At 38.5% G+C, this 22,008-nt stretch overlaps 1 protein-coding gene across 3 annotated transcripts in view; it reads right to left on the reverse strand.

Annotated features, from left to right (window-relative positions):
* Positions 1-18,529, reverse strand: part of Hgf (hepatocyte growth factor) — a 63,117-nt gene extending 44,588 nt beyond the window's left edge. For 2 of the 3 annotated variants that reach the window (XM_059257262.1, XM_059257260.1), the window contains exons 1-5: positions 18,247-18,529; positions 11,599-11,764; positions 7,884-7,996; positions 6,296-6,410; positions 359-486 (exon numbers count right to left, since the gene is read on the reverse strand). In XM_059257262.1, the coding sequence (XP_059113245.1) occupies positions 359-486; positions 6,296-6,410; positions 7,884-7,996; positions 11,599-11,764; positions 18,247-18,337 (613 nt within the window). In that variant the 5' untranslated portion in view covers positions 18,338-18,529. Of the gene's footprint in view, positions 1-358; positions 502-6,295; positions 6,411-7,883; positions 7,997-11,598; positions 11,765-18,246 lie in introns of all 3 variants that reach the window. The other variant, XM_059257261.1, reaches the window with a different exon arrangement.
* Positions 18,530-22,008: the final 3,479 nt, after the last annotated feature.

Genomic DNA, 22,008 nt, shown 5'->3' on the forward strand with positions numbered 1-22,008 from the left:
ATATGTGACCCCTAAAGGTTGACCTAGACTCTAGGTCCTCTCAGGAGGTCTGTGGGAGCAGAATTAGAGGTAGGTAAGCTTAAGTGAGCAAGTAAATGCTCAGTGTTTTTTTCCCCAGAAGGCTATTCCAGGCTGATGTTGAAATTCATGTTGGTAACTGGCTCTGTTACCTTACATGAATCTGCTGACCACAAGTTTGTGATGCATTGTGTGAGAACGCTCCCGTAACTATCTATGCTTGCACTTGAATGAACAACATCCTCTTTGTAAACGATTCATTGTTGTTAACCTTTATCATGAGTTACAGTTCTACGCATGGGGGGCGGGTAGTCCCCATGTAGCATTCAGGTTCATTTACCTTCTGAACACTGAGGAATGTCACAGACTTCGTAGCGTACCTCTGGATTGCTTGTGAAACACCAGGGTCCCCCTTCTTCCCCTCGAGGATTTCGACAGTAGTTTTCCTGTAGGTCTTTACCGCGGTAGCTCGAAGGCAAAAAGCTAGTTTTAAAATGATAATCATCACAGTATAAGAGCATGCAACCTTAGTGTTGGCCTGTTAATCATATGAGTTACTGGGTATGCTTTCCCCAAAAGCAGAGAAACGTGTCTCTCTCATGTAACTTAGTGTGCTTGTACTTCAATTTTGCCAATGCCAGTATTGTTAACTATTTGAATTTTATTAAAATTTACCTAACTGAACTTCTGTATCCCATATCAAATTGGTAATTACTAGCCTCTGAATCTCTTCAAGCCCAAATGTTCTGAAATACAATTATATTTTATAAAATACAATTTCAACACTCCAAATCACAGGTAACAAACTCTCAGACTTAGGAACCCCTGAGCCATCATCCCTGCATGTGATCTCACCCGCACACTGCTGATCCGGGGTCATGATCTGGTTAGCTACTGCTTTCTCGTGAGGACTATCACACACACATACACACACACACACACACACACACACACACACACACACACACACACACACTTGTTTCTTCACAATTGAGAAAAAGATTGATAGCACAGCATGAGCCAAAAATACAGGATCAAAATAAGCCTGGATACCACTTTCAACTCTCTCTGACATCAACTTTGAGATCCATCCCAGCAGATAATTCAACCCCTCCAACCGTTAGCCCACTAATTCACTAAGGAAACCCAGAGCTTGTAACAACTGAGACTTCATATGGCTGTTTTGAAAGGTTCAAGGAGTTGATGAGACACTTGACAAATGGCACCTATAATTAAACACACCCTACTTATTATTGTCAGTGTCATAACAAGGAATCAAATGGCTTATTCTCTTTAAACGTTTTGATAATGATGGCTGAGATTGAGGTTTGGTGTTCTCAGTTTTAGTCCATAAGTGTGTGCCATTAGGTGTATTGAATCAATTTAATAACTTCACTTAAAATATCTAAAGATCTAATGCTCGTCTGTGACCCAGAAGTATCCTCCAGCAAGAGAAAAAGTGAAAGCCATTTACTTTTGTAAGGCTTACAGTAATGGGTCCTACATTTGTCTGCTACAAAACATCATAAGAGAAGAGCATTCCTCTACAGACAATACCAGTAAAATAATTTTCAACCCAATCACATGTTTAGTAGTTAACTGGGCTTTTATTAAAAGCTGTTTCTACTTTTATTGGCCTCAATGTTCTGCGTGAATACAAACTTTAAAGATCTTAGTAAACATTATTTAAATGTGTTTTCTATCCAGTGACATGACAGTTGAAAATGGATATGCTAATTATCCAGAGCTATTCACATACATGAACCAAAATATCACACGCTACATTTAAAGTTATTATGCACTAATCAAAAAGAAAAAATGAGAGAAAAATCTTTTTAAAAATAAAGATGATGTTATATTACAGAATGAATACTGGCATGCATCATGTTCCAAGCAACATTTTACAATAGAGGTCTTTTCTCTGAGCATGAAGGAACACCACAATCAGGCCTTCAGAAGACATAAATCAGTGACCAAAAATTAAAGAGTCTATTTGAAGATATTACTAACACGTGCAAGGAACCAAACTAGCATTGTAAGAGTTAAGCAATTGCGAGGTGCATATCAATAAAGTGTTTACATCCTACTTCATCAGCATTTTAACTAGCATTGTAAGAGTTAAGCAATTGCGAGGTGCATATCAATAAAGTGTTTACATCCTACTTCATCAGCATTTTAATATAGGAAATAGAAATAAGACGTTAGGGCATGTGACTGATGGAAGGTATAATGTAATTAAAGATAATTATAATTTTAAAGCCTTAACAAGAATTGATTTTCAAAAAATAAGCCGTTTGTCTTTTCTCAGCTGTACTTCCATCACTCTAGAATTCCGTGTCTGAATCTTGGGTTTGTAATATTGCCTGAAATACATTTTCTTTCATTTTTTGGCACTTCTCTCAAATGTTCATAGTAAATTTATAACAAAATACTTCTCTATCAGAAATGAAACTGACTTTTGCTTTATATATTTGATGAAGTAACTCATCAACTACATTTACTTAAGGAAATTCTATTGTAACTTTATACTGGGGAAAAAGCAGTGGCAATACTAGTTATTAGTAATCATTGCATCATATGTACATATCACCTGGCTGGGGTAGGAATGAAGTTCCCCAGACAAATATTTATTTCATGCCAAGTTCATCAAAGGAACGATATTGTACTGAAGCCACTAGTGATTTCAGAAACTGAAGCAGCATGCCCTGGGCCTGCACATGTCAGCACCAGGTCCTCTGCATCTATACATTATGGCTTCCGGTTTAGTGCTTTTATGGGACTTCCGAGTGTGTAAACAAGTGAGTTTCTGATTTTTGTGCTTCTGTTGGGCTCTTTTCCCTCTCTTTGTTTTCCTGTATAACTCTGATGTAATAGTTTTTGTTTTCGCTTATTGTGTTTTATTTTGTTATATTTGTTGTTATCTCTTAGAAGCCTGTTTGTTTTTCAAACAGAGACAGAGAGTGGAACTGTTTGGGAGGGGAGGTGGGGAGGAACTGTTTGGGAGGGAAGGTGGGGAGGAACTGAGAGGAAGGTGATCCATAATCAGAATATATTGTGTAAAAAAAGTCTAATTTTAATAAAAGGGAAAATGTTTCAAATCATAAAATAAAGTTGCCCAGTATAACAAAAAAGTAAGAAACTATTGATTGAATATCAACAATTTCAGAGGACTACACTTCCAATTGAGATTGAGAGGAGGGAGTGGGGCTTCCAGATGATTTGTAAAGCCAAATAAAAAAATTAAAAGGTTGTGAGGAAGCAGTGTTGTGTGTGTGAGTTATTTGCTTTTTTATTTTGTAAGAAAAATACAAGTAGGAAGAATCAGAGAAAAGCAGAAATTTAAACTAAAGATGGCCAAAAGAAAAAAATTCTTACTACAGTTAAATCAGAAAATGAAGAGAAAAGATGTTCTTGTTTTTATAATTATGAGTCAATTCACATCGAATTCCTCTTTAGGTCGCAGAGGTTAAAGAGCTTCTCATTTCTTTATTTGTTGGTTTTGACCTTTCCCCCCAAACCAGCTGGCTTTTTTTTGTATCACAAGGTATTCAGTCTGATTATCTTCAACATCCCATACTTGGCCAGGGTAGGAAGCCTTCCCCACTCTTTCACTTATAGGTGCTCATTAGACAAATGTTTATGAGAATGTGTTACACAAAAGACCTGTGCCAGCCTGTGGGGTCTGTACTGAGCTGTTATCCACACAGATACTATTTTTATCTCTGTCCTTGCTGTTAGCAAAGTTTAAGAGAGATAAGTGAAGAAATATTTAAAACTGGGTTATGTCCAAATATACTCTACACCATAAACTAGGTCTTCTGGGTGCTAGCCTCCCTTTTTATCCTTTTAATATAGACTATGTTCATAGGAAACTTGATCTATTCTATCATCTGCTTCATTAATGAATCCTAGGCAGCCAGTGAAGGATAGAGATGTAGATATCAGGTCACCTGATTTTCTGTTAAGCTTTTGTACTAATTTCAACATCTATCATCATCTTTCCATTAAGCCATTTGTAAAATATTTCAGTTTAGAAAGTCAACAATAAATCACTCTGCTCGACAAAAACATGTTTCTTTTTCCATTTCTCATAAAATTAATCTTTAGTTAACACCTAAGTTTAAAGTGTTAAGTTACCATGAAGCTATTCCAATAAAACTGCTAATTGATGAAAATTAAGTATTGCTTTCATTAAATAAAAAAGGATTTGAATAATACACAAGATATCCATGTTCCTTGGCAGACTGTCTGATTGGATAGGAAAGCCAGTTCCCAGGGAGATCCATTTCACATTTACTCCTCTAACAGAGAATGGCAATCGTAGAGCATTTGGGTTGAAACACAACCTATACTGGGGAGTCCAGGATACTCTCCTGATCTAAGGTAGGACTGATTTTGATGGTATTCCTTTGTTCATGAAAAGTTAGATCTAACTACTCAACCAATGGGTATTCTTCAGTCTGCATACCCCTAAGGGAAGACAAAACTAACTGTATTATTTGCCTTCTAATCTAGAGGTAAAACCATGTTTTAGAGGCATTCCTTTATAACTGCTCTAATAACTTGGGAAAGTTGTTGTTTCCTATTACTGGAATACTACTACAGAGCTGATTAACTTGGACAGTCACTAGCTAGTGTTCATAAGACAAAGTCCAAAGGTTTCATTATAGCATTGAACACCTTAACTTTTATATTATACCACAGTTGGTTAAGTCATATCATTTTGCTAAAACAAAATCAATCATCTTTCATACATATGCTTTTAAAAAGTAGAGAGGGCCAGGCGGTGGTGGCACACGCCTTTAATCCCAGCACTCGGGAGGCAGAACCAGGCGGATCTCTGTGAGTTCGAGGCCAGCCTGGGCTACAGAGTGAGTTCCAGGAGAGGCACAAAGCTACACAGAGAAACCCTGTCTCGGAAAAAAAAAAAAAAAAAAAAAAAAAAAAAGTAGAGAGGAATGAAAGTGTGTTCATCAAGGGAAAACCATCCCATTTTGCTATTACAGACAAGTCAGAGCACACGTACCACAGATAGACTCACAATCTCATGCTGGAGGGTTGTTGCACACACTGGATGCACTACGAAACTGGCAAGGCCACTTATCTGTGTATGACCCTGAAAACACTGAAGTTGTTTTTGGAAACACTAAGATTATTTGGGCTACATTTATACTCCACAACTAAGAACATCAATCTGTCCATTATGCTATTTGTCTAAGGAATGTGTGAAATAGTCCAGTTAACTTTCTACCAGATACTTAAGCATGGTTAACTAAGCTTCCCACTGAAGTTCCTAACCAGGTAGAGATGTTTTAAACTATTTGAGTTCTTATTGAGATGGTTTGTGAAAAAGGTCTGGAGATCATGAACACATTTAGTTCTCTAGTGCATAAAAATGTTTATGCTTTTCCTCCATGATGATTAAAATCCCACATGCCTATGAGTACTATCTTTATTGATCTTCAAATACTATTCTTCTGTTATAATGAATAAAGTTCTCTTCAGTGTAGACATAAAAAATCTTTCTCGAGACTGTAGGCCACGGGTGACATAAGGATGAGTAAGCCTGTTAACTGTTAATCTGGGGTAAAAGATCTTTGACTAGTGGCTCCCAGCTTTATCGGCATTTCAGAACCAGTCCAGGAGCCTTATCCCCACCCCTACTCTGGAGGATCTAATTTAATTGTTTTGTTTGTACCTTTGGTAGTGGGACTTTGTAAGGTTTTCAGTGAGTCATTTTATTTTATTTTATTTTGATTTTTCGAGACAAGGTTTCTCTGTGTAGCTTTGCGCCTTTCCTGGGACTCACTTGGTAGCCCAGGCTGGCCTCGAACTCACAGAGATCCGCCTGGCTCTGCCTCCCGAGTGCTGGGATTAAAGGCGTGCGCCACCACCGCCCGGCTAACAGTGAGTCATTTTAACACACAGCTAAAGCTGAGATACTGAGGTTCCATACCTTTTGTGAGGTCTAAATAATGGGTTCCCCATGATTTTGTAGTACCCTCTCAAAGGTAAAAAGCAGTTTTCTCTAACTGTTTTCAATAACAGGTACAAACTGAGACACTGGAGTAAAAAAAAAAATGTTAGGCCACATTTAAATACTAAGTTTGTTAATCTTTCAGTACTCATTAATCATGAACCACGTGGGTTCTGGCCTTGTCCAGTCCAGCAACAGTGGCTAAGTGAAGAGGGAGGAAGTGCTATCCAGAGGACTAATGAGCAACTGTTGAATGCACACAGGGGAGGTTGCTTCCTCTTTTCTTCATGCTGTTCTTACCTGTGCTCGTGGGGGATCATGGAATTCCAAGGTTGACACTTGATGCCACTCTTGGTGATCGATACTGTCCCCTTGTAGCTGCCTCCTTTACCAATGATGCAGTTTCTAATATAGTCTATGGAATAACACAGAGAAAAGATGTTAGAACTACGTGAAACACGTGCTGTACTTGCTAGAGAGGAAAAATAAGAATCCACTTAAGCATGTGAGTCATTAGCTGATGCAAACTGTTTCCAAAAATTCTAAAAGTTCTTGCCTAAAGCTTGTACTAGTATTTTTAAAGCAGCACATTTCAGAATAATATAAAACAAACAAGTCAAGTAATCTCACATTTTAATTTTGAGTATATAATGGAAGCTAACTATAGAGATTATTCTTCATCCTTAATTTGGATTTGTTTACATACTCAACTGGGTAGAATACTGTGACTTGATTGAATAAATATACTTAAGAAAATATTAAAAACAAAACATAAATAACTTCCAGAATCTATTTTAAATTCTGAAACAAAATGTAAGAAAACAAAACTGATTTGTCTTCTCCAGCTCAGTAAGAAGTGTGCGTTTGTTTTGTTTTGTTCTTCTTGTTACCTCTCCCTGTTGGTGTGTGTAGGTTTCCAGGAAATAAACACATTGGGTTAATTATTATTCCCCATGGTATTTTACAACATTTCAGCTTGTAGCATATTAGTTAGCAGACAAGAGGATGGGTAGCTAGCCAACTGGAGGAAGACTGAATAAAAAGAACTCATGTTTGATCACAAATTATACTTCACATATGTGAAATTATTAGGATATGTAAAACTTTCCTATTTTCTACTCTTAGCTTTTACTTAAAGATCCAGTCAATTGACATAAAGGTATCTGTATTTGGTATCCATATTCTAATTCAATAGGATACAATATGTTCTTATAAAAAAGTTAATAAAATAAGGATTATTTTCATAAATTCAATCCATAATTGTTAGTTCATGTGATGAAATATTTAACCTGTAAAGTGTATATTTAATATTCTATACTTATCTCATTGCTATATTTTGGCTTTTAAGCAGTGTAAATACTTTACATATAATATCATATATAATATAAAATCACATAATAGACAAATTGATAATTTCAATTTCTCATTTAAATAATTTTAAAGCATGTATACATGAATTCAACCTATTTGCCTGAAATCTCCATGCTTTGTTATCATTACCAGCCACCATTACGACATGAGCCACACAAATTATAAAGTTGTTTTAATTTAAAATACTACCTTAATCTTCAAATTTGCCACAAGATAAGGTATGCTGATCTCATAACCTAAATGACACATTAGACAATGAGTGCAGAAAATACTAGCTGAGGAGGGAGAGGGATCTTAACTGAGGGAAGTCTGGGAAACACAGCCTCTCATCTAGCATTGTGTCCTGACAGTCCTCAGAGTCAGAGTACTGCGTTCTTCCACCGTCATCAGTGACGGAATGTGGCACAGGTCAGAGCCCAACCAGGACATCAGCATGGAAGACCTAAGTGGTGAGAAAATGCCCGCGTATATTTTATCCTTCATTTTATTATGTAATGCTTAGAAGGAAGGCAGTTACCTTTGTTTTCATAGAGGTCAAATTCATGGCCAAACCCCTTTTTCACTCCACTCGACATACTATTGAAAGGGAACCAGTGGCATCGTTTTCTTGTCTTATCAAAAACAAAGGCCCTGAAAAAGATAGCTGAATGAAAAAAAGAACACTACAATATAACAGTTTTTGGTTTTTAATGGGCACACGATTTACCAAGGAGGATATATAGAATGGGACATTATTACATATTAAAGTACACTGGTGTGTGTGTGTGTGTGTGTGTGTGTGTGTGTGTATTTCCTATTTCAATGGAACAACAAGAAAGACAAAACAAAGATTTTGTAGGTATAGATTAGAAAACCAGAAACTCTATGGGTAGTTTTGACATTAATCATAATGACTTGTAGAAAAAAATGGTTTCAGCAAGTAAATCATTGCATACAATTACCTAGATTATTTCTTAAGGCTTTTAATAGTTTTGTAAATGCCCAGTTAGTTGTAAGCTTTTATTTGTAGCTATACGCAAGTGATTACATGTGCAATATCATAATTAGCATGTAAAGTTTATAAGTATACAAATGTATTCCAAAATGACATATACCCTGGGCCTGGTGATGTAGCCCTGTGTCCAGCTATGGGGATACTGAGATTGGAGAAATATATCCAAGGCCTGTATAGACTACAGAATAAGTGCAAGGCAGAAATGAACAGTTTTTGCAAGACTCTGCCTCAAAACAAAACAAAATATGAAATGGCTAGGAATATAGGTCAGTGGAAGTAATTTTCTAGCATGGATAAAGACTTAGATTTCACCCTCAGTCCTGCAAATAAAATAGCTAAAATGATTCTTTAAGCTGTGCTAGGCTGAGTACCCAGGCTCCTGGCACAGACAGCTTTGTGCTGCTCTTACTCTCTATCAGGGAAGCTTCTTACTGAAGTAGGCAGTGCTTGATGCACAGACTCAGAACTGTCAAAGTCCTGAGAATAGCGACCGTAGGAACCTGGCCCCCTCACAGCTCAAAGAACATCATAGAGAAGGGGGAGGAAGGGATGTAGGAGCTGGGAGATGGGGAGGAACTCTGTGAAATGCTGTCCCCTGGACACAACCTGGCTGCTCTACACAAGACCAAGCCGGTTGAAAAGTTCCAGCATGGTTGAAGACAGGCTCCTGATGACATGGCCCCAGCTGAAGAGCTATGGCCAAGTGATGGCTGCTAAGGGAGAAAGGGTCATTTTCTTTCAGGGGTATGGCTATTGGTAGATCACCCATGCTTCAATCGATGGCCCAAAGCCATGCACAGATAAATACCACTAATTAAACTCAGTGGGTATTTTTTAAGGATATGAATTTTGGAGGAAGATGTATTGGAGGACCTGAGAATAGTTGGAAGCACTGGGGGGGGGGGGGCTGGATAGGACTGAGATACATTGTAAACATACAAGAAATTTTCAAAGAAAAAACGTATTAGGCAAATTACCACCCCTAAGCAGTGCTTTAAGAAAGAAGAAGCTAAATGAAATGTTTGGAAACTGTTATATATCATATCCTTGTTTGGTGAGTCATAAAATGTGAAATTTACTAAAGAGAATGAGATCTGACTTTAAGAATGCTATGTTCCTCAGTCAATGCTTCCTAAATAAGTTTATCAGCATATACATTTTATTTCAAAACTATTAATGTTAGACAACACGTTTTCAATTCATGTTCTTCTGGAGGATGTTAACATGTGTCCCCACTATTCCTGCAGCTAATAGCATACTGCTTCTGCCATTGCTTACTGAAAGTATTCACTAAAACAAACTGATAAATACCCCCAAAATACTTCAGGTTTTTTTTAAAGTAATTTCAGCCAGAAAAGTAGGTATGATTTCCAGTTTATAGACCATTTCTTTCCTTCCATTATAACAGCATAGGCTCTCCAAAAAGTACTTCTTTGTATTATTTCACACTTCCATGTGAAGTGTGTGGGACTATCACATTCCCTGGGTTGAATTTTTCTCTAAATTTACTTTGGCCTTATTTTCAAACTCTGCATTAAAAATCCACAAAGAAATGTGTTTCTCCTATTGTCTTTCCGCTACCCTTCAACTCTGAGGTAGGAAGACTCAACTTCAACCCAGTTGCCAACAGAACATCTCCATAAATTTACGCAGCTCAGACACTGATTGAGAGTAATCTTTCTTGCTTTATTTTCCCCAATCTCAAGGCTTTTTCGCAAAAGTCGGAATGAAACACAATTATCCTAGGGATAAGCTTACAAATCCAATTCCCACTGTGGTTGCCAGGAAATGTCTTCCTCAGAGTGGCAGTTTGGCTTTAAAAATAGAAAAGAGATAGTCTTTCCTCTGCCTGTCTGCTGAAGACCTTCTGTGACCGTGTCCTTCCCTACAGGCCCGTGATCCTCATTTCTCTGAGACAGGGAACACTAAATGGTAACTTCTCACATGAAATCACTGAGTTCTGTATTCTCGTAAAAGGCCACTGTGAAAATATAATATGCAAGAATTGAACATTGATAGACTTTCTTCAAAAATATCATTTCTTAATACCATGAATAAAATCAAGGGCCTTGTGCATTCTAAGCAGGCATCCCAACACTGAGCTACATCCCAGCCACATAATCTCTTGTTAATGATTTATTATCAGTGTGTGTGTGTGTGTGTGTGTGTGTGCCTAAGTGAATTAATGTGTACCATATGTGTGCAGATGCCTTTGGAAACCAGTAGAGGACATCAGATACCCTTGACCTGGTACCCATGGTGATGAAGTCCCTGATATGGGTTCTGGGAACCAAACCCAAATCCTCTCTGCAAAAGCATCAAGTGCTCTTAACCACTAAACCATCTCTCTAGCACCCAATGTTATTTTTTAAGGGACAAAAGAGAATAGAAAATAAACCAAGAAAACATGTTTTTGAAGAACAGTGTGTGTGTGTGTGTGTGTGTGTGTGTGTGTGTGTGTGTGTGTGTGTGTGTAGCTTTGTAGCCCAGGCTAGTCTTGAACTCATAATGACCAGCTTCCTATGGTTTGAGATTATATGAATGCACCACCACACCTTGCTCAGGAAATGTATATTATTACTGCCATTTCGGATGAAATTTTCACCTTGCTATTTCAAGATTGTAAGCTTTCTCCTGTGAGATCACTGGAAAAGTAATAAGGGGACTGTCAAAGATAAGGCCCTCTCTACTCGGAGCCACTCAAGCCTCAAATGGCTCCATCTCTTTCCACCGTACCTTTATCATCACTCTCCCTGACTTCTCTGAAACAGTCTCTGCTGCTGACACCAGTTGCTCTAGGCTTTTATATAATTCTCTCAACACCTTTTATTTAAATCCCTACAGAGATGATATAAGTTGCAGCAAGTTTTGGCTATTGCCCAGTTTCTACCCAGAAAACCCTTGCACTGCTCTTCTACAGAATAAAGCAAGAGACACAATATTTTAGAATAAAAAAGAGAGATAAAATTCAATCAAATTTGATTTTAGCTCAATGTTCATTGTTCAAAATCCATAACCAAAACAACCGTGTACTTTGGAAGGCAGTTTTCAGAGCCTCCCATGCTCATTCCGAGTTTCCATCAGCTCAGAGCTCTGTCTGCTCTTGTGATGAGTTCAAGCTAGACTCAAACTTACTCTAAAGGACCAATTGCATCGACTAGCAAAAGGGAAGAGAAAATATGATCATTATATACTTACTTTTTTCGAAAACTACTCTTAATAAAATGAAGAGACTTACTTGCAAGTGAATGGAAGGCCCTTATTCCTAATACATCTGTTGGCACACTCATCTGCAGAGTTCATTTTTTTGGTTTTAATCTTCAGTAATGGGTCTTCCTTGGTGAGAGTCGTCTTTGCTGACTTTTTGAATTCATGGAGTGTATTTCTTCTTTTCTTCTGTCCTTCTATTAACACAAAAATTAAATAGTTCAACATGAAAGAAAGGCTTTTAATAATTATAGAGGAGGAAATTCCTTAAGGGACATCTTCAAGATAATGACTTTATAGGACAGCATAGTATACCTCTAGGGGGTGGGATAGAGTGGGATAAGGATGTGGAAGAGCAAGAGAGAGGAACATTATAATTATGCAAAAACAGATTGTTGTTATGTAAATTCACTAATCTACATCCTTTCAAATGAAGGATGCGTTGAAAAATTAGGACAAAGTTCACCCCAAAGAATAAACAACCCTAACGAAGAATTATTTTAAAAATAGGACAAAGCTCACCCTAAAGAGATGAAGTTCTCCAGACAACACAGAATCAAGCATCAATGCCAGAGGCATATGCACACTTTGTAATTAAACTGTTCATTCTCCTCTCAGTGGTTCCTCATGTAAGTTACAGTGCTAACTAGGTAAGTCTACCCAAAGGCAAGTGAGAAACTTCTCACTAAAAACTCTGTGGAAGAACAATTCTTCCACTTGTTCTTTAAGTGCCTCATACTATTCATATTTTCGCCCCTCTCTTCTTATTTTTGTAAAAAAAAAATGTATTCAGTGTTTGGTACAATATTTCTCAATTTCATAAAACTATTTGCATTGAGATCAGGCCAAATACTGTAAGTCAAATGTATGTAAAGTTTTATCCTTTAATGTAGCAATACCATTTTTCTTCATGAAGGGACAAGACCTCTAGATAGCATGAAACTTACTATAAACCTGAAAACAGAACCCACACATCCTAAAGATCTTAAATTTATGCATAATTTGAAAGTAACAAGAACTTGTTTCTTCATTCTTAATTTCCTAAAAGTACCCCAATCTAATACTGATCAAATTAATCAGCATTGATCATCTATTAGACCACAACTATTGCAAAACAAGTATGGAACTATGGACGTCTGCATGTCAATTTGTTTAATAGCCCTTGTGACAATGGCAGTTCAATACATTCATTTTTAGCTGGAGGTAAGTAAAGACAGAGGGAGAAAATTGACCACGTGGAAGACTTCAGATTGGAAACGCAGAGACCGGGCTTCAGAGCTGGCACTCAGAACTACGCACACTGCCATCTTTTATCTAAGACTTGCTAAGAATGCATGTGGAAATGTGACTTGTAAACATTTCCTGAAGATTTGGTTCAGAGCTATCAGTTGAAGAGAAGCTTGGATGCTACAGCAGGAAATGCATTCTTGGTCTTTAAATGTGGTGAAGTGTGTCAAGAAAAGGGTGAAGCTTTCTGTGCAGAAAAGTTGGGAAAGTGGTTACCAGAGTGAAGCGCCAAGAATGGCATCATACCCTGTTTGCCAGAAACCACTGGCTCTGGTTGGTTTGTTAAGTGTGCAGATGCTACTCATTAGTGTCTCTCCTAATCTGAAGTCAACAATTAATAAGGGAAAACATGCACTTCTCTAAGTTCCGAGTTCTTTACTGAACTCCAGAATACAGTTTCTAACAGACTGATACTAATCCCTATAGCGATGCTTCTCCTTGGGTTATAAGATTCAACTACTGTGATGTAAGAGATTTTGTTTAAACAAAACCTTGATACATAAACTCAATCAAATAATCTATCAGTACGTTATTTAATGAATTTGGGGTCAAAATTCCTTGCATAACATTGACAGGCTGCTGAAGCTGGCATGTCTATTGACTTGCCAAATGACTTTGTTTAATTGCATGAAATTTTAAGATACCAATTGTTCAATCTAGAAAAGAAAGGTTAAATTAATGAATGGAGTTATTTGAGCTATATTCATTAAGTAAATATTGGGAATGCAATTAAGAACTGCAATAAAACAGATTTTTTTAGAGTTTTGGTATTGTTTTTGAAATTTCATCACTTAATTTCTGACATAACTATTATTCTTATGAGAAAGGAAGTCATGATACTTGCAGATTGACATTTCTGTCACAGAATCTTGTTATTGAGAGATAATTTTTTCTGTCATTAGTTTCTCTTTCTGTGGCCTTATTTCACTACTTCTTTGGTGCTCTTAAATATTTCATGACATGATAATAATTTAATGCCCTATAAATTTGAATATTTCCTGTAATAGGAGCTTATATTAAGAAATGTTTATTTTAAAAATTTTTGCCAAAATTAACTATATATGTTATGATTATATGAATATATGTGAATTCTGCCAACTAAGAACATAGCATTGGTCTTATGTACAATGTGCTTTTGTATGTGTCTAAGAGTAAAATAAGAACACGAAAGTACTTTCAAAATAACTATGATAAGCATTAAGTTCCTAAGGCATTTATTTTAGTAATTATCAATCAAAACAGAGACATAGGCCAATGCTATACAACAGTGAAGACTGTTCTGTAGAAAGGAGGTCTCTGCAGTTATTGGCTCTGATTAATTTTACAGATCCTCAGTTGTCCTATTGAAATGTGTTAATGTATGGTTTTGCCTCATAAAACAAGCTACTCTCACTTGCTGGTAAGAGTTCCATGACTAGAGATCAAAAAGCATCCTGAGAAATAAGTAAATCCATAATCTCCCTTTATTGTGTAATAAATAGAAGCCTCGGAGCTTCATTGCTAATAAGGACCAATCAGAACCAGATACCAGGAATCCCTCGTGACATGCGAACTTTCCCTCATAACTCAGTCTGTATACTAGATCAGTGACTAATTATTCCAAAATATGAAGTTCAAAGTACTTATACATCATTTAATTCATGCATCTACAAAATTAATTACTTCTTCAATAGAGACAAAAAGCAAAACAGAATCATTCAAAATCAGCATCTGAAAATGAAATTCCTTTGCTGAAAATAGATTTCACTGTCTCTTCCACATGTATCAACTGATGATTGTTTTACTGAAAACAATTAAAAAGCCAAGCTTAACTTGGGAAAAAATTCAAAAATACGTTTGTATCAGATTTTTTTCTACTATTTTTGAATCTGTCTGTTAGTTAAAGTTTATAAACAAAATACTGAAATGAAATCAAAGGGTAAGAGAGCACTGCAAATTTGTCAGGCTCTTCTGTATTTTAGCTCCTTTCTCTTTTCCCAGCTTAGGAAAATATTCTGGAAGGTACATTTCCTGAAGGACCTGAAGTCCCTGTCAGAATTGAGCTCCTCAGGATCCTCATGGAAACCTACAAACAGAAAGCAGGGCCAAGCACATCAAGGTGGCTGCAGAAAGACACATTTCTCTCACTGGCCCCTGGGCCTCACACTCATTTCTCTCACTACCTCATATATTTTCTTCTGTGTGGAAGAACCATGGACTTCAAAGGAAAGCCAGGCAAAGGAAGGATTTGCAGGGTGTGGAAAGAGCAGGAGTCTGGTTCCCCATAACTGAAGAAAACTACCCCCATGATTAGTGATTAACAGTTTGAACTGGCAAGATTTAAGATGAAAGTGTACACATAATTGATTGAAGGCAACGGTTGTGAGTGGAGAATTCTCACTCCTAAAGACAAGGATCACAAAAAGAAGTCTCAGTTTCCACGGCTACTGTCTAGGACTCAGACTTCACTCTGACAGTAATGCACTCCAACCTTTTGGAGAAGCTAATCTCGGGGTAAATGAGAAGAGAGAGCTTTGGCAGGATTAGACCAGGTACTGCTGGCTGAGAAGCAACATAGCAATTCCTCTCCTAAAGATTTGCAGGATAAAGTGCTCAAGGTGAGGTTAGGAGTCTCCCCCTCCTTTCTACTTTGTTTTCTGGAGTTCCTCATTGTAGACGCCCCATCCTGGTCTCTGTCTCCTCTGTCCTATCTGTCTGCAACTCTCTTCCACACAGCAAGAGAAGCAACCACATAGAAATTCAATTATCTGTGTCCTGTCAGTGCAAAATATTCACTTGCTGATTCCAATATTCACTACAGAGACCACTTGGTTTAGCATGGCCTACAAGGTTGCCATTCTATCCCATCTTACTTCCCAACCACAGGCTATACTACCACTAGGAACCCAGTATACCAGTCCTAAGAGGTGACCTTGACTTACTGTCTATAGATTTTGTGGAGCATCTCTTACACTTTCTTACCTCTGCATTTCAGGAAACTTGGATTCTCCTGACTAGGGTACCAATCATGTTATAACTCATCTTCTCATACTGCACTTGGGTATGATATACCTCCTAAATCAAGCTTGAAGACCAAACTAATGAACTCTCAACTATACTATAATGACATTTTCTAATCAGAAATTTTGTTTTATTTTGCTTTTTGCTAATGTTGGTTACTTTTGATTACTTAGTCAAATGATTTTTCTAAGGTATGTTTGAGCTGATTGCAGTGTTGGGGTTTAGCATAAGAAAAATTACATTTTCCATCACTTAGAATTCAGAAATTTCAGTTCAATCCCTTAGTTAATAAAGATAAATTTTAAGATGGCCAAACCTCGATTTTCATATGTCAGATAAATTGAAGAATGCAGGCAGCAGGAGAAGGTGAGGTTTACTTTACAATTTATCTTTTCTCACTATAGCTCAACAAATGCAGGTTCTTCTCCCATTTGCTCATCTCTGTACTCCCCAGGGCCCTTGTATATCAGGTATTCATTTGATGTTTAATTTCTTAAACAGAGTATTCTACATTTGTTTGTAGTATTTAGTGTGAGGGGGTAGATGATAATTCTATGTAGTAGATATTCTATCAAAACTGCTTGGCTTATCCACATCAAATATTTCTCAAGAAACTTCTTTAAAAATTATCTCCACAACGTCTTCTGTAAATGACTGCCTGTCAGCATATCAGAGCACCCACTTACTTTCTGATGGGTAGCCATGCAAGTAACAGCAACAAAATAAATGTTCAGTGTAAGACGAAAAGTCAAAGAACAAACTCTCATTACATATTCTAAAAAAAACTACCTATTTCCATTTGGGAAGTTATTTAAAACAAGGAAACTGTTAGAACAAAGTTGCAAACACAATAAAGATGAGCCCTCTTTGGATGACAATTTCAGTATCATCTGCTCCAGGAATTATTCATAACATCTATCTGTGATTCCCAACGGCCCTCTCCTGGCCTGCCAGCACACTCTCAGGCTGCTCTCCGTATACTCAGGAAACAAAGTCATTTCAACATTAGCCAAAGTGAAATATAATTACAAATGTATAGCTCCTGCCAAAAGCGTGTAACGCACGCCAAAAGACAAATAGACATTGTCTTTGGTCGATCTACTGTTTGAGTTTTCTAAACTGAGATCTTGCATTAGCTCAGCTGAGTTCAGGTAACCATACTTCAAGACAACAACATTTCAATCTTTGAAAAGTAAAACCAGCAAACTGGACCAAGATTACAATTTATGCTAATACCTCTAATTTAGCAATGGCTTAAAGATCCACCTTAATATGACACTTCTTTAAGTTCTTTTCTAATTCTTCAGGAATCTTTACCTATACCCTTTGAAAGGACCCTTTCCAAGGAGTCTTTTTTCAAAAGGAGTTACTTCCCAAGGCAGAAAAAACAGACGGGTTCAATATTTTTTTATCAGCACTAGCTACTTCTTGTATTACATCAGATACTAGATCAGAGGTGTGATAAATGCCATAGTTATCTTAAATTATGAGGCTGTTTCCTTGTTTTCTTGTTTTTAAAAGGTCACCTATCTGCTAACTGGGCACTTGTTACAGTCTTTCTTTCCCGTGCCTACCCTAAAGTTCACTGCCTTCTCCTGCCAGCACCCCAGTGCAGCCACTGCAGTAACAACACAGTAGCTACAGATGTTCCCTCTCCCCTAACAAGAGGAAACCTTCTATACCAGTAGATGAGCTTCCTAAAGACCCAGGCAGTCTGAACTAGTCCAAGAGTCTCCTCCCCAACCTACAGACCAGGGCAAGGCAGAGGGACAGTTCGCCTGCATCCATACCAGTCACAGATGTGTTCCTCCCTGCACTGCAGCATCAAGGGCAATCATCCATACCCCGAGAGAAGAGGAGCTTGGAAGGAAAAGCTTTCTGTTTCATTTTTATAACATGCATGTACTCAGAGCTTAATCTGCCTCCTCCAAATGAAGACCTGCGTAATGTCATAATTTGGAGCTGAAGGTTGACTGGATGGACACTTATAGGAAATTCTCCTTTGGGGCAATCATGAGTCCCTGGTTAGACTGACCATCACTCTCTCCTCTTCAAGCCAAAGTCTGTCTTGTTTTTAAACTTGGCCAAACCAGCAAAGTTCCAGCCAGTGTTAGCACTTCATTCCTATCCCATAATTCCGAACTGCTCAGCTAAATGAGGTGGGGCCTGATGGGGGTGGGGGTATCACTGAGGGATGTTAATTATCATTTTAAATGTTTTTCAAACAGAAAAGGAATGTCAAAAGAAAGCGTAATGAGCGGTTAGGAAGCCACACACCACACATGGAGTTAGGAAAGGATGCTGGAAGTAGGGTAGAGAGCTTCTTGGAAGGAAAGACAAGGTCAGCCGAGAGTTAAAGCAATCACAGTCTCCGAAGCAGAAGTAAACTTACCTGCATAGGGGATGGTGACAGGAAGCAGGAGGAGGTGCAGGAGCACATGCTGCAGCAACAGGACCGGCAGAAGTTTGGTCCCCCACATCATGCTTGCAGTTCGAGCAGGCTGATCCCTCTGCAGGAGATGCCGGGCTGAGAGAATCCTGTTGCGAGCCGGTCGGGTTCTGAGCTGCTTTTATTGCGATGAGCTAAGTTTGTTGTGTGATTAACTGGAAAGATCTAGGTCTGAACTCCCTCTTACGGTAAGAAACTGTTTAACAACAGCCCTTTACTCTCTTCCAGCCCCTGCCTTTCCTCAACTCCCCCCTCAAACACCCAACAGATCCCAGCTCCCCCTTCCAACGCACCGCTCCCCCCAAGAAAGAAACTTACAAAGCAAAGGTCACCTGGCCCGAGGCCAGCTGCAATTTGGAAGCTCGAGCTCCAGATCCTTGTGGCTCCTATCCGAGTAGGGAAGGGAGGAGCAAGGCTCGGCCCAATCGCTAAGTCAAGGCACAGGCACAACACCAATTCGCCCCCGTTTGAACACGAAATGCATGTGTTTACATATCTATCTGGGAAAAGAGGAAGGGGAAGCAGCCTAAGAAGAACGCGGAGCAGCCCTTCTGCCAAACGAGCCCCAGCGCCCAAGGCTGTGAGCTTGCAGTGCTGGAGAGATCCATGGATGGAACACCGACCCCAGTCCCCTGGGTTTTACAGACAGTGCGAGCAGAGGCAGGGAGCCAGGGCACAGAGCTTAGGACAGCCCAGGTAGAGAGTGGGCAGGTAAAAAAGGGTGTGGCCTTGAGGGATGAGAATAAATAACAGCAGAAACAAAATACCCAGGTTTTCAGGCCAGAAAATTGCCCTATCCAACGGTCTCAAGACAGGCAGCTCTCCCCAGGAGACGTGTTATCCCGAACTACCACAAATGGACCCCCAATACATTGTTCAAATGTCTCTTTTCTGATGTATCTGGTGATGCTTTCTCTTAGACCATCCAAAGGGTAGACATGTCCCAATGCTTGTCCCTGACAAGCAAACAGATGCTTGTCTTTCTGAGCTTATACACAGTCACATACGTATGCATGCCAATATGCATGCACTAAGACTGTCACGAGATCCCTTGAGCTATTTTAATTCCTAAATAATGTCTGTACCTCTTTTCTCCTGCACACCCCCACAGCATCACACAATCTGAGGGGGAGGGAGGAAGCACTTGCAGGGGGTGGAGGGGCCCTGATCCCTAAGTATCACGTTTTGGTGAGGTCATTGGCCAGACTTCTCCTTTTATTACAACACCAGGAGGGTGCTCCGATATATCAGACGACAGAACACTTTCTTTCTCATGGGTTTTGAGGAATAGTTGCCTCTGTGTATTTCTGAGATGGATACCTATAAGAACTAGTACCTCTTCAGAGAAAAAGAACATCAACAGAATGTGATACTCTCTCTAAAGTAGCCTGCTGCCCTACAGAGGTAACCAAGGGCAAAATTAAAGTCAGTAGCAGGATGGCCTTCCTCTACCATCCCCAGCAAAGGCAGTTCTCTTTACCCTCTTCCAGAACAGCTACAACCACCTGCAGAGACAAGAAAGAGAGAAAGATTGGAGAAAGGGAGAAAGGAGAGAGGAGGAGGTGAGAAGAGAGAAGAGGTAGAAAATAAGGAAGGAGGAAAGAAGGAAGGAAGGAAGAAAGGAAGAAAGGATGGAGAGAAGCTATACTGATAGATCTTTGGGGCTGTGGGGTATCTATCAATGAAGGAGAACTCCTTTGAGGGATTTTGCTTTTTAATTTTCCATGTATGAGTGTTTTGTTTGCATGAATGTCTGTGTACCACTTGCATGCCTATTCCCTTCAGAAGCCAAAAGAGGGCGTCTGATCCCCTGGAACCAAAATTGAGATGGTTCTCAATTGAACCCTGAACAAACAAGCTGTCCTCTTAACTGCTGGGTCATTTCTGCAGCCCCGTTGGAGGATCTACTTCATATTACTTGTTTCCAATTGCTCTTTTCTTTCATCACTTTTCCGTATAAAAACTAATTCAAACATGCTTTTTTCAGTTCCTCTCCAATGTCTCTCCAATTGTCTATTTTACTCTTTTAAGAGTTCACTGAACTTTCTAAAAACATTTCAATTTCAGTACATTGCTGACCATGACTCTGAGCGGCCCCAACGCATCTCTAATGCTATGTTGGAAAGTAAAGGGGACTTGTAGAAAACGGTTTTCCCTGCAAATTTTGTAGGTAAAATGAATGGAGTGAGGCAATCAGGTTTTCTGTTTGTGTGTTTCTCCTCTCTCAGAGGGAGGAAAGTCTTTAGGGTTTACAGATTAGGGAAGGGCTCATGTGGCCCTTGCCCTTCCTGAGGGTCTTGTCAATCTATAGGCAGTTAACAGTTGCTGAGAAATGACGTTTTCTTCAGTGGTTGCCCACACTCTTGTGAACAATCCTAATGAAACTTACTGGGTCACCCCATCCTTCAAAAAAAGAACACTTGAGAAGGAGAAAGGGGCTCACTGGGAAGAGGAGGAGGACAGCAGAGCAGGAAAATGACAAGAAGAGGATAATTTGGGGTAAATTTGATCAAAATGTACCCATGTGAAAATGTTATAATGAAACTTATTATCGTGTGTAATTAATATCTGCTAAAACAATAATTTTTAAAAGATTGGGACCAAATAAATCTATGATAAAACAGAGAAACACCAGGATATTTTCATGAATTTTAGCTGTCTGTAGGTACAGTAAACACCCTATATCTATTTTAAATTATATATTCTTTATATTTTATTCTGACAAGTTATTAGGTTCATTGAAAACTTAGCTAATATTCGCTGGTCTTTTAGTACATGCAAAGCATTTTAAGTCTTCATATTGTTTGATTTAAACCTTGGGATAAACGTAAGGACAATTATACTCGCCACATTATAGTCAAAGAAATTTAAGTAAATTATGTTTAGACTCAATGAATTTGCCCAAGGTCACAAAATAGTAAATATTCAGGTGTTAGTTTCACATAGACTGATTATGCTGTGTAGGAAGGAGTAATTCTACCTAAGCTGCATGGGTAGCTAGAATTGTGTGTTCAAGATTCTAATGACCAAAGTTAGTCTAAAACTGAATATATAAGATATACTCAGTACTTATGAAATGCATATTGGTACAGGCTGACCTTAGTTACTCTTCTATTGCTGTGAAAAGGCACCATGACCAAGACAACTCTTATAAAAGAAAACATTTGATTGAGGACTTGCTAACAGCTTCAGAGGGCTAGTCCGTTATCATCATGGCAGGAACCAGACAGACATGGTGCTAGAGCAGTATCTGAGATTGGCAGGCAACAGGCAGAGAGAGTCTGGGCCTAGTGTGGGCTGTTGAAACCTCAGAGCCAGTGACTCATCTCTTCCAACAAAGACACATCTACTCTAACAAAGACACACCTCCTAATTCTTACCAAGCAGTTCACCAACTGAGGACTTAGCATGCAAATGTTTGAGCTTATGTAGGCCATTCTAGGCCATCTTAGGCCACAAAGCCTAACATCCCAGCTATATGGGAAGCTATGAGTTCAAAACAAGCCTATGAACATAGTAAGATCCCACCTCTAGGAACACTTTCAACACATAAAAGCCTCCAAAATTTAGTTTAAAAGCCTCCAAATCTATAATGGAATACCTAAATTTAATAAATTACTAATAGTGCCACTGTTTTACCTTCCAGTCTATCCTCTTTCTAAATCATAATGATTTCCCCTTCTGTTGCTAATTACCAGGTTTTAA

Source organism: Peromyscus eremicus, chromosome 3 (assembly GCF_949786415.1).
Source record: "Peromyscus eremicus chromosome 3, PerEre_H2_v1, whole genome shotgun sequence".
NCBI classification, from domain to species: Eukaryota; Metazoa; Chordata; class Mammalia; order Rodentia; family Cricetidae; genus Peromyscus; species Peromyscus eremicus.